Source organism: Temnothorax longispinosus, chromosome 6 (genome assembly GCF_030848805.1).
Source record: "Temnothorax longispinosus isolate EJ_2023e chromosome 6, Tlon_JGU_v1, whole genome shotgun sequence".
Classification (NCBI taxonomy): Eukaryota; Metazoa; Arthropoda; class Insecta; order Hymenoptera; family Formicidae; genus Temnothorax; species Temnothorax longispinosus.
In genome coordinates this window covers 19764876-19779648 of record NC_092363.1, presented here as the reverse complement: position 1 = coordinate 19779648, position 14773 = coordinate 19764876, and the positions used below count along the sequence as shown (strand labels likewise).

The window sequence follows — 14773 nt, the reverse complement described above, 5'->3', positions numbered from 1 at the left end:
TGCTTTTAGAAAATTATATTTCTGCCACAATATTATGGCAGCCGGTGTTATATGTATATATACAAATTTAAAAGAATAGAATTAATATTTATTCAATTGCTCTCACTAATGTCGTTTGTTTCTACGTGAATATCGCTGATAAATATATTCGATAAATTCTGGAATATTTCAATAGCGTATTATGAAAATTAAATGTAGTCAAAAATTTTCTCACAAAAAATCGAGGGCATAATAAATTTTTAATTTTTCTGCACCCTGTGCACAATTTTTTGCGCATAAAATTTTTTTATCATGTACACGGTTTCTACGCATAAAATTTTTTTATCGTGTATCAGTTTAGTTTCTATGCATAAAATTTTTCTATCACGTATGTACACAATTTCTGCGCATAAAATACAAAAAGGCAAAATTACAAAAATCAGTAACAAATGATAAATCAATACGAATATATGCATGTATATCAGGAGTGTGGACGTGCGAACTTTACGCTACATTGTTAGTTAATCACTTAATTGGAAACTATTGCAATCTCGGCGTTACCGTACGAGAGTTTTCGGTTTCATTAATCTTTAGAATATGCTGCTAAAATATTGCATGATAGTTACGGGATACGTATAAATCTATCTTAAGCATTACGGGACAGCTAGGAATATGCGCGAAACATTTCAGTATGATTCATGAGAGTGATATTGCAACGTTACAGCTATCTGTTATTCTATCTGTTTCAATAGACGTATACTATGCTTGATGTAACGTTCAACTGACACCGACACGGAAATAATAGACAGTTTAAACAATTGTAAAATTAAGTGAGCGTTGTGATGTACATTTTCGCATGACTTAATTTGACCGTAAAACGATGCACTTTAATTATTAAAAATCTGCTAAAAAAATAAGTATATAAATTAGATGTGACGTAGTCGAAAAAATATTAAAGATATATCTGTCTTGATATGTTTGTATAATTCAGTCAAACTTTAATTTTTTTATTCCAACTTCATTTTTGCTTCGTTCAATTTTAACTTTAGTTTACGGGTATATAAACCAAAAAATATATAAATTTCGGAGATCGGGTAATAAATATATATTGTTAAACTTAAATAATAAAAAGTTACACACATATTGTGTTACTTGTCAAAGAAATATGATACTATGACACAAGATTTTATTTATTCAATATATAGCTATACGCGAATAAATATTCATTGAAGCAAATGATAAAAATTTTGCCTTCACATCCAGAGAAAAAATTTCCATAATAATTCATTTTGTATGAAATACATACTTTATATATTTTACGAGTTATATTTAAAATGTGACTTAACATTGCATAAAAATACCGTTAACTGAAAGATTTGCATATCTATTAAAAAGAATTGTATCCAGTTCTTCAGAACAACAAAAATAAATAATAAAAATGTTGCGCGAATAACGAATATGTTGCGCGTATAATAAATATGTAACCAGAAATTTACGATTACAAGTTATAAACTACTTTATAAAAATTTTTTGAAATAATGCAAGATGTAAAATCATTTTCAATAATGTTCTTTACTTTTCTGACATAGCGATAAAATGCAGCATGTCACTGAATTCTTTATTATTAGCAGCGGAATTATATGTCAATATAGTTGTTCGTATATTTGAGCATTCAATGAACAGATATTCTCGCTGTCAGTGAATTGTTGCAAGCGCAAGTTTACATTAGACATCTGTAAATTGCGTTCTACCACAATTTGATTACACATCGCGTTAAAATATGATATTGTCGATACGGGCGTAATACACGTCGATGCATTTCATCTGTTTGAGACGTAAATTCAGAGTTGCCGCATTTAATCGTATTTTCTTCGCGTGAAATATTACAACTAATTTGTTTCGACGAATCGACGGTGGATTATTATTTCATAACGTGCATTGTACGCGCGCCGTGACGCCATCAAACTGCGAATTTCTCGTTGGTTCTTGCTACGTGATCGATTTGCAAGTTTCATTAGTTTGCCCCCGGTCCTTCATTTGTTTACGATACGTGCCCGCCTCGGTCGCCGGAAACGAGTCGTTTGTTATAATGTATTTTCGCTTTTCGGCCGTCCGGGGAGATCGCGACCGTTGGATGGAACATCTCGCGGAATCGCAATATGCGCGGAACGTGTTATGCATACACACAGACACAGGAAGAGAAAATCGCGGCGGTACGCTCCATCGCGTTGGAAGTGTCAACTCGCCGGATTTATCGTGTTTCTGCTTATACCGAGATTAACCCCGCATGAATAATATCCCAAAATAGAGACGTATAAATCGAAAAAAGGCGTGTGCATCGTCAATTTTTAAGTTATCAATTATTCGAGTTAAGAGAATACACTCGTACGTTATGCCCTACATTATAAATGGAAATTTTCATGTCGATAAAATATGAAAAAACCCTAACGCTAATTGTAAGTAGGAAAAAGAGTTCTTAGAGCGTTTAATTAGTCGCTTTTTGCAGCTTTCTCAGTTTTTTTTTTTTTTTAATTGAGAAATTTATTATTAAATCCTTCTTTAGCTTAGATACTTAATTTTAGCAAATTTTATCTTTGATATCACGTAAGATATACATACAAAATTGAAGATGTTTTTATTATTGTTAGAGACATTATTGCCAAATAAATAAATTAGATCAGATTCCATTATAAAGAAAATGGTTGGAATCTCTCCAATGGTAATAAAATTTAGTATTTCTTTCCCAGACACGTGTATATATTCTCTTTGTATTTCCATATCACAAAATCAAGTTTAATAGGTTTCCCATTGTTTTAAATAAATTATCCGTACTTCGAAATATACCTCTGCATTAAACGTTTGAAAGAGCTCTCTCCAAAATGTGTTATTCGGAAATGTGTCAGGGGAAAATTTTATGGTAGTGCAAAGTAATGCAAAATGAAAGGCGCAATTGTAAATTTCACGCAATTTGTCCGATATTTAGCGAACCGTGCCTCGATTAAATTGACGCAATTTACGATGAAAAACGTGTCAGTGGGCAGGCGTTTCAAGTGCGGAATTATTTTTATGTTTGCAGACCGGGGGGAAGAAGAGAACAGGAGCTCGCTATTCCGGCTTCCGCTTTGACTCAGCGCCCGATTCTTTGTGTCTCTTTCTCGCGGTCACTCTCGGTGTTGAAAAAAGAGGATTCAAAAATTTAACGGCGCGAAATATATTCAAAGCACGAGGAAAGGATTTAATCAGCGTGTGTGTGCGCGAAAATCTGTACATACATAATACTTTTAAAGCCGCGGTGATTTAAGTAATTTACTTGTCTTTATTAATGTTACTTTACTAATATCTCTCGTTCCGTGAAGAAGCATCACTGCTAATGTAACCCAGTTACATTACAGTCGTCACCCAGTGCGTCACACTTTCTATGTTCATTAGCCATAGAGGCACGTATGTGCATGTACGGCATAAGAAGGATTTATTGTTAGAACGCGTAATTATTCACTAGTCATTCGACGTAGTAACTGGTTCTATATTCACATAGTTTGTTCACACACTCGCTTATTATACAAAACATTACTCTACAACAGCCTATATAATGCTACCTTAAAAATTTAATTTACTATACGTTAATAAAGATACTATTAATTACAAAGATCTAGTAAAAGATTATATTTAATCTTAATTCTCTCTCGCTCTGATCATACTAACAAGAAACGCGATAGCGTCTCGCGCCAAGTATGCTTTTTAATTATTCTAAATTAATTAATTATTTAATTATCTTTATTAAACTTAGTAATGAATTTATTTATTTTTCTCATTAGTGAGTTTTTGTACAAATGTTCAGAAAAGGATAATAAATTTGATAATTTGTAAATGGCATCATATTGAATAAACACTATAAAACTATTTTAAAATATTAAGAAAATTTACAAGTATGCGTATTTCAAAATTATTAATTAACAAGTTTTGAAAAAATAAGAAAGATCCTTTCTCATTTACAAGATTGAAAAAATTGATAAAAAGAATCATAGAGGATTAATTTTACTCAATTTATTCCACAAAAGGTTCTAAAGTAAATTATCGTGGAATTCGCGATCTTGCATGTATATATTTAACACGCGGTGCGATGTGCGATTGAAAAATCTTAATTTCGAACATATAGTGTAGCTATCCTATGCAGGGCAAACTAGCTCCAAATATACTTTGAAAACAGCAAAATCACGATTTATATTTTGCAAGGGTTTCAAAGATAGCAAATACGCGAGTGATCGATGTCGGTTCAATGTGCCTGGGTGGTTTAGCCATTAGTCATCCGCGCCCCCCTTGCGCAACCCACAATTAATTATTATCCTGATAAATGTCACACACTACGTGTTTCGACGATAAATCGTTAGACCGGTGACGCGCGGCTACCGCCGAAGTGTATACCCAATCGTGCAGGTGTCATGTAATTTGATGATCGGTTAATGCTTAAGGTTAACAGTCGATTGCGCCGGGCAATCACATGCGTTAGACATTCAAAAATCAAACGCTAATTTCACAAATGATATAATATATTTTATTATCCATTACGCTTGCGTTTTGCATTTAACGTAGATATCCAAAACATGAACAATCTCGAACGTCAAGAACAATATTTCAGAAAAGTTCTCTGCGGGAAAGATAATAAAGTTAGACTTTTATACTACTAGTATAAAAGACAGAAATAAAAAAATTTTATAAGTTTGACGTTATTACATCTTGGCCATATAAATGTCTATCTTCGATAACATTGAAAAATCTAACAAAATGGAATATAAATTCCTTTCTGAGATTATAAATTGAAATTATGTTTATCAAAATATATGGAAAACACATTAACTTTTCCGATAATTGATTTCTCAGTTCATTCTTTGAGAAAATTATTATTAATGAAACCAATGTTGTCTCGTAACTCTAGAATATATACAGGATGTCTTAGGTTTTTTAATGGCCAAACTACGTTAGTTTGTTTTATGTGTAAAATTAAGAAAAAAATTTTAAACATAGATCCAAATTTTATTAAAAAGTTACAATAAAAAAATATAAAACTCTAGTAATGTGAGATCTGGTGATCTTGGAGATTGGAGAAATTACGCTGGTCAACCATATTGTTTTGGCATGTTTATAAAGAAAATTAACAATATTTGCTCTGTAAATGTCGCCTCATCAATTCATCGAATTTGTAATTAAAACCTAAAGATCCTATATAACGCTATACAAATTCAGGCATAGCGGTTGATCGCTTACTACCTCAACTACCTAAATATGGCCCAACTGTATTTACGTATGCAGCTTGTACTTTGTTTTCGTTCACTGTTATAAACGCTATCCGGCTTACATCTGCACGAAAATAAACAAGTCCCCTATCAACACCAGTCTAGTCCTTCAAGGAAGTTCCCAGGGGACTATTCGAGAAACTTTGTTCCCGACCAACAACGTTTCCCAGGTGCGTCACCGAGGAACAAGAGTGCTAGAGACGACAAGAGAGAGGAACGAGAAACAATAATATTACTTGACAAAGAACAAGAAAAATTACGAGGTAAAGAAAAGGTTGTGCACGTCGTGGGACCGCGAACGCGCTTCAATTCGCAGAGATAATATTTACTCCTCACGATCGACAGAGAATGCAACGGCAAAATCGATGTTTGTACAAATTAGCTTATATTGTTAAATCGACATAAATTTTAAGAGGCGCACGAAAGTTAAAAGTTTATATAACGTCTCGCGGCACTTTTCGCCGTAAGGAAGTGGAGAGATGACCCAGTTAAATTATAAAAGAAATTTTTCAGTAAAGTTTGAACGTCATGTGTGCGCATCTTACAGTCTCCGGAAGTCGTATAAATTCAAAAGCTTTACTTCGACTTCAAACTCGTTCGCTTTCAACTTCGGTTTAAGAAAACAGAAGGCAAGATTATATCAACCCGGGTAATAAGTAAACCCGCAATCAATACGGAGTTGGAGTGTTAAAATCCTCCGAGACTTCACTGAAGAAGTTTCATGTTCTATGGCTTCTCGATGGCTTCGGAATGCGCCACTCTCGGAGTGAAAAGTACGAAAGAATTCGATATGGGAAACAGAACGATACACGACGAACACGTGAGGGGATAATACATATATACGATCTTACATTTGTGCGCAAACACTGATATCATTCGTGATGGATGTTTGAATCCCCTTACGGAAAACAAATTCCGACAACAAATCGCTTGTAGCACGTCATGTATAATTTCGAGTTTAGAAAGTGTACCTTGATCTTGGGCATGCTTTTTGCGAAACTACGCCATGTACATCGTACGATATTTAACAAGAAAACTCTTATTAATATAATAACGTGTTAGAATAGTTATCATACATATTATTATTATACGTATGATTATTTTTTTCTTAAGACAATTTTAAAACTTTAGATTTTCTCTAAAATAAGAAAAAAATGGTTGACTAAAAGTCATGAAAGTTTTTTAACGATAATGCCAAAAAATACGCGTTTATAAGTTTGATAATTATAATTAATAATGATAAAAGAAAAAACCTTAAACGGGCAATAAGAGCACAAGCGTGACGTAAAACCGCTAAACTTTATTCTCACAAGTCAAAATTAACGTCTTATTGCCCGTTTAAGGTTTTTTCTTTTACATTACAGAGCCTTACTTAGTTTATTTAATAATGATAATTCTCAAACACATACATTATTTTTAAAATATTCTATGTACTTGATCTCTTCCGTTTCGAAAAATTTCGTTTTTTGTAACACATATAATCCATATTTATATTATAATAATACGTGTTTATTTATACAGCCGTATTAACATTACTTTTTTAGCCGAATAATCTGTAGATGCTACGAGATTTAAAGTTGATCTCTTTTAATAAAAACTTCTTAGGGAATGCATTTAATCTTTAAAGCAGAGCATCTTAATGAATAAATCCTGAATTAAATTCTTGAAAAATTTAGTTCAGATTAGATTATAATAAAAAAAGTTTTTATCTTATCTTATAATAAAATTTCATTACTTATTTAAATTCTTGAGATTGAATTAGCTTAAATAACATTCTACTTTATTATTAAAAATGCTAAATAAATCGTAAGCGTAAGATAAATCAGCTTATTTAATTTACATTTAGATATGGTAAATTTAAAAAAATATATTTTTGAAATCTCGAAAAAGATTATATATCCGTTTGTGTATTTTCCTATAGATTTTCCTAAATGGAAATAACACAGTAAAATAATAGCGAGATAGCATATTACATTTCTGTTTGCATAAATATCTCATAAATAAACAGTTTTTCTTCATATTCTAATTACGGTTTCTGAGTATCATAAATATATCTAGAATAATAAATACGTTTAACAAATTCGATACGCGACAATATTTCTTCTTTATTTTTTTATTCTTTATAGTGGCGAGAGCAAAGGAAGTGCCGGAGATTAAAAAGAATGACGAAAGTGACGGTCGAAACGTCGTGAGATAATTAAAGAATTTTATATAGCCAGTTAGCGTCGATTATTACCACTTCTTTTTATTAAAAAGAATATTTATTCTCAAGCTTTATGGAGCTATAATAAATTAATATTATGAAAAATGACAGATAGAAAAGCTGTTATAAATCTTCAGTTCTGTTATAATGACAAAGGAGAGTGCCAATGATAAATAAATCTTCAAGCAGTACCGAGTGCATGGTTTCCTTAATCCCGAAGGGCCTTCGGCAAAAATTTTTTTTTAATCTGTTGTACTCACCGAAGAAAATCAAGGAAAAATCGAAAGAGAGCACTGAAAAAAGGTTTTAGTTATAATAACCAAGGCTTAGTGAAATAGTTTCAACTAAAGGGTTTAGTGATTATGACGAAATAATTTGGTTAATATTAACAAATTTGGTTAATGTTAACAAATTTGGTTAACATTAACCAAATATTTTGTCATAATCACTAAACCCTTTAGTTGAAACTATTTCATCAAGCCTTGGTTATTATAACCAAAACCTTTTTTCAGTGAGTTAACGAATAAATCTTGACACATGTCAAGAGATGGAAAAATAAAGCGAAGGGATACGAGTTTTAACAAACTTGTTTGGCAAAACAAGACCAACAGATTTTACATTAATTACATAAATTAAATACGACGCGGATATTAATATACGCGAATACTTTTGTTTGCAGTGCGCGGTGCAGAAGATGTCCGCGACAATAAACAAAAGTAAATCAGACACGAGCGTTTAACCATTAGCTTAATTAAAATACGAATAAGCGATCTGTGATCCATGCGCAAGTGTGTGTACACACGTTTCGATTAAATTTCCATGCAAATATCTCGCTGCCTTAACGAAGTGAATTCAGCACATTGAATTTTTTTCTTCGCGCATATTAAACGGCCATCAGCAAATTCTCCAGGTTATCCGCGTCATGATCGGAAGAAAAACACGTATGCGCGATGGTTCTCACAGTATAAGTCGTAGGTGTTGTAGGCATTATGTGTGTCGTAATCATTTTCGATCATAAAAATTACCTAATTAAGAAAAATGTCGAGACAGCAGCAGCAGCAGCAGCATTTTAATTAAAAATCATTGGAATTCTAAGTTTGATCCATGTGATGCGGATAAATAACAATATTTTATTTTTTATTTTATTTTCCATGTATTTTATCTCAATAGCAATTTTTATTTCATGCATAGTTATCGAACTATTTCATGCGAAAAATTGAATTCTGCGAATAATATTCGATCCTATTTTTACCAAAAAAAAATTCAACTTTACCAAGGAATTCACTAAGTTAACAGGAGGGGTTATACAATAAGACGCCAAATATCCGAACGGGTTGAAGTAATATACGTGCTATCGATTATTTACATACATTCTCAAAAAAAAGGAAAACAAGCGCGAAATATTAAGAGAGAATATATAACAGGAGAATATAAATAAAATAAATATAATCAAAATATGCAGCTTTGATGTAAATTAAGATTTCTGTTCATATATATACATGTTCGACCATCGCGATCAAAGATAATCGACGTTTAAATAACCAGTGTCCGAGATAATCGGAGTATTTTATTATATTTACTAAAATAGAATTTGCCCTGAGAGCAAAACTTTAGGCCGCTGCGCATACCGGAAATTTATGTTTTAAGAAGTATAACACTCGTGTTATACAAAACGCTGTTTTCGTTTGTTCGAAGACATTTTTCAATTTTCAATTTACAGCAAACTCGGCGCAACACGTAAATCGTCGGTCTTACGTGCGCCAATTTAACGATTTGCGTGCTTCGACCACGGACAGTTTACCGCAACAAATTTGATGCACGTAAAGCAACGGTTTTACGTGGCGCGTTTCCGAGAAAAGAAAAAAAACGAAAAAACAATCTGCGCTTTCTCGTACTCACCCGCGCCAACGCCACCGCCGGGAAGCTCTCCCACGCGAGCTGCGTCTCCTCACCCGGATTCCCGTGCCGCTGACCCGCGAGGATCCGCGCCGCCGTGAGGGTGCTCATCCCCATGCCGTCGCCGACGAAGAGGACGACGCCGCGCGCCACCCCGGCCGGCGGCGTCGTGCCGCTGACGCTGCTGCTCGCTGCCTCCCTGATCCGCGTCTCGATCGCCCGCGTCGCCGCTTCATACCAGACTTCCCGCTCTGCGAACAAACAGGCCCGATATATATATCACGCGCGAGCGATGTAATCGGATCGGCGACATCGTCACAATTGCGAAATGAAACATCGCCGTGGGTCGTACGTAACAGGATTCGAGTCTCAGAAAAGGCAGGTCAACATTGCAGTTTGTATTTACGCAGAGTCGTTCTGCGTTCCCCCTAGCTCCCCCCTCCCCCCGATACGTAAACTGAAATTATATTCGGGATGATGCCGTCTGGTTTCTCTTTTTTTCTCTCTTCCTCGTTCTCTCTTTCTCTTTTTCTCCCCTTCCTATTATGCCATATATCTCTTTAATCCTCTAGCACAATAGTTTTTACCGCGCAAAAGCCTGATAAAGTTACCATTGTTGATTTTTCATCTAAGAAATATTTGGCGTCGCGAAATGGCCGACATATTACAATTGTTTATTAAAAATACAAAAATATTTAAAACTGTATTGAAATTATGCAATATACGGTCCGATTATAAATTAACACATTTTGTTGTTATTTATTTTATAATTAGATATCTATATTATAAAATTAATTTATAATGTATTTTTTTATTGTCTTTTAGTGCAAAAGAAATCATTCGTAGAACTTTAAAAATACCAAATAAAAAATACGAAATAACTAATATATCCATTTAAAGATACATCCGTTGAATATGCCAATTTGATGCGTATTCAGTTAAGAGTATCCTAATCATTAAAAGTACAAACATTAAGAGAAAACAATTATAGGCACTTCTCTTCAACTATCTTCACTTATCTAAACGAACAATAAGACAAAAATAGCATAGAAAGCTTATGTCTCCTTCAAATATACTACTTTTCTTATCATTATTTCTTTCCAATCAGCAAAAGCGAGCAGGAACCCCGAGCAAACCCTCAATCTTAATATCAGTTAAATGATCATAATTGTTCATTTCTCGATGGAGAAAGAGCTCTACGAAAGAAACGAATAACATATTTTTCCATTTGCTAATTATGTATATATCTTACAAGAAGAAAAAAAATGGTAGGTACAATAGGAATTAATCTTAAAATAGCGAAAGCAATAATAAAGAAATAATTATGTTTCCTAGATCACTTGACATTAAGCATTTCATAATAATTTCAAGTCTTTAGCATCTTTCACAAATACTAACATAAGTATATTTGATATAAGTAAATTTAATATAGAAAAGATTGTAGCAGAGACTTAAAGCAATCAAGAAATTCTGAAGAAATCTATAAGCAAAGTTTATATTTATTTTATATCGCGCAAATGTGCAGCGCAATATGTGCAGCGTCTTAAGTAGAGTCGCGTGTCAAGCAAGTTTTAAGGTTTTAAGGTTAAACGATTTCGTTTAAAGCTCGACAACGATATTGCCGGAAGCAATAGGTTTACCGAAAATGGAGGTTTCTCCGAACTGCGGCAAACGAAACCCTCCGTGCGGTTGCGGTTTCTCCCATTCCCATAGCTATTCTCTGTTAATGGACTCGATAATGGATAAGTTGAATCGTTTCAACATGATCCATAAAATGTCACAAGCCAACGCGATAACAGATTTTCGAAAAAACAATCGATCGGATCGAAATAGGATATGATCGGAGTCACTGAACCCACTGATAAAACTCTCTTTCCTCCTGTGATTCATGCAAATAACACACAATGAATCATATGAGTAAAGTAATCTTCAAGAATATTTTATAGTTTCGCCCGAGCGGTTACAGAGTTTATCCGTACTTTTTCCCCGACTCTTCGTGTAATCCTGAGAACGCTCGAAGATTCTGAATAAAACTCCTATCTATCTGCCCGTTTATCCAGCACCCTTACCAAAGACGTTTCGCGTTGAACTAACCCACCCGGAACTTAAACCGGTACACGAAGAAGCAGAAATTCTCCTGCAGCTACACTATTCCAGCTAATTCATGGAAAATTCAGACCCTACGACGGCGACGCCGACAGCCCGCAGCGCGAAAATACGCGGGGCGCACTATTCGCGAATGTTTTATCTGTCGACTCGCACTTCCGCTGATTCTTGCCGCATGTCGTTAATCCGGGCATCGTGAAAGTCTGATGGGTTTTTCGTGAGAAATGGTCTCGAAACTCGTGTCGGACGAGACGAGAATATAGTTGAAATATATTCGGCGGAATAGGAATTGCGCGGCATGATCACAATATTTCTATGCATTTTTGGACGTGACGAGCTCGCGTTTGCATATCTCAGCTGAACGGCATAAAAGTAATTTTTACATTTTTAACTCTATCACAAAGTTTGATTAATAATACTTCATGCGACACAAACGTCATTCTAATGGCGATTGTTGACGTTGACCGCGACTGGATCAATTCGAAAACAATTTACAATCAGCGCAAAATAAAAGAATACTCAATTCCCCAAGCTAATAAAATCATTTTATAAATTTCGCAATTTATTAAATGGAGTTCATTAATTTCATCGCATCAACCGCAATCATTGAACATTCCTATACAATTAATAACTTGCGATTATATTTTGCAAGCGAATCAAAATATGTAGAAATATATTTTTAATTAATAAACGCAACAATTGGCAAATATTTAATAACAATATCGAATTTTAAATAACCAAATTAATACAAAAAGAAATGCACTCGTATATAATCGAAACAGATTATAAGTAGTATGAATAGTATGGTCAGTCTTCAAAGGTTTCTTTTATATTTCATTATACTATAGACTTCTTTTATTTCGATATTAATTAGAAGATAAATCCTGTTATGCAAGCAATTTCAAAGTAACTAAAACATTTAGAGATTTAAATGTTTTATCGGTTAAGCCGACGATTACGTAAAACGCAATGCTCGTACACAGTCATATTAACAATCGCATAATCCCTCGATGCGTAAATGTATTTCCTCGACATCCAGATATCTACACAATGACGATATATAAAATTCTATTTAAATAGCTTTATCGAGGCTTGGGAGTATTACGAATGCAGCGAACCAGATTACAGCTATAATAGCGGTAACCCAATTATCAATATTACCGCGCACGGAGACTGACAAAGTCCCAGCGACATTCAAATTTTATATTTCACGGTGGAATCCTTGCTATAAGATGATGTTAAATGGCAACGACCCTTTGCGACCACAAAAACGCTGCAGTAAAATTTCCAGCTTAAAAATTCACAGCACACAAATGGATTACACCAGTACGCTTATGCGAAATACGATTGTTAAGTGCGTGAGTATAATAGCAGAGAAGACATTAGCAAAGCGGGGTAGCATTAAAAAGAATTGTTAAAAAGTGAAAAGGAGAGGCGAGGAAATGAAAGGAAGAAAATCGTCAAAAGATTCTGCTGCTTATCTTCTTATACAAATTAAATAAAACACTTTAATAATGATTTCGATAATCACACTATACTGATTCTTTGAAATAAAGATTTTAATACGACAAAGATACTGAGATACGTACACATGTATAATAAAAATAAATCTTTTTTTCACATTTTCTGACTACAACATTACATTAGAAAAACAATTTTTTTGATCCATAAAAACTTCTTATAATCTTTGTAATACCTTTCGATATAATGTAAGAATCTATTTTTTAATTTAATCAAGGACAACTTTTCATAACATATTCCATGCAGAAAAAAATTCAAGAAACCCACGTTCTTGTGACCATCCTTAATGCATAATCAATTTTACGAAGAATGATTTTTCCCTCGGTCTACAACCAACTTAAGAAAACATAAAGTAGAACGTTCCTTTTAAAAGGCAAACTTCGCTAGATACTCTTAAAAGCGTCCTTTTTCCGGATCCTCCGTATAGTCTAAATTTTTGTCGTCAAGAAAAATGGAAGGCAACTACGATAAGAATTACGAAAACTTCGACGCAGAATAAAGATTAGGTCGCGCAAAGAAGGCTGCAGGGCGGGTTTCATTGGCAGTAACAACGCAGGCTCTATGATCAAACGAAAGCTGTTATACGAGTGTATAACGCCTGCTGCTTGCTGCTGCCTCAAACACCTTTGAAGATTCTGCAAAGAACCTAATAATTTACACACGGCTAATTTTAATTGCATCGACATTCAAGATTAAAATCTTTTCTTTTTTCTTGAAACACGATCCCTTAAACACTTCGCAAAATTTCACGACAAAAAGTCGTTTGATACCGACACGGAATATGCAGTAATATTAACCATAAAAAGGCTGAATCATAATTAATGTCGCGCAGACACGTTTTTTAAAAAAAAATTATTAATATGGAAAAGCTTTGAACTTTCTGCCGCAATCTGTCGCAGAAATTGCCGAATGTAAATCGTATTATAGTTTCACACACGAAATTTCACATCCCCAAATTTTGTATGTAAATTTCGTTAATTCTACAAATTACGTTACGATAATTTCTAATGTCTGCACTTAAAATGTGTGAGAAAATTATCTTTACAGAAACAAAAATTATATAAAATTTTTTTGCAGCAAATAAAATTCAAGTTTATATGTATATTTCTCAGAATTGTATTGAGAGAGATAATTTTATTTTACACACATATAAAACAAGTCGGAGGAAAATGCCATAGTCAAGAAATATTATAAAAATATGAACAAACGAATAATGACAAACGCTTCGAAATTTTTGCAAGATGATATTTAAGCGTTTACATATAACACTGCTGAAAATAATCGTCCTAAAAGTTACCGTAAAATGTTGTTATTTTATATCATTATATGTTTACCTGTGCAAAACTGGCATCTCGCACCCATACTTAATAAAAATTTTAACAAACAAGAGTACAATATTATAAGATATAAGAGCCCTACTCATCACTTCGTTTAAATAAATCTTCGCAGATTTTTCGAATTTAACACGATAAAACTGAAAAATTGCATACATCGCTCATTGTGTGAACAATTTCACGTTAACAAGTATTACTATACCTTTCGGATAATGAACGATACATTAATAAAATTGCATCTTCAACGTGCTGACATCTCTTCCCCCAACTTACCTTATGTAAAATAAAATTAAGAATAACAGCAGAAATTAAGAAGCATCAGAAATATTTACAATTGCCTTCATATCAATAAATCACAATAAAAAAAATATTCTATTTTATTTGGAGAAAAACGATATTACATTTATATCATATATTCAGTATTCAATAAATATGTAAAATCC

General features: G+C 33.4%; 1 protein-coding gene across 1 annotated transcript in view; it reads right to left on the bottom strand.

Annotated features, from left to right (window-relative positions):
* The window catches only part of LOC139814276 (alkaline phosphatase), a 172638-nt gene that overhangs the window by 138196 nt on the left and 19669 nt on the right, over nt 1–14773 (bottom strand). Inside the window, exon 2 of the mRNA XM_071780425.1 lies at nt 9373–9620. Within this exon, the coding sequence (XP_071636526.1) occupies nt 9373–9620 (248 nt within the window). The remainder of the gene's footprint in view (nt 1–9372; nt 9621–14773) is intronic.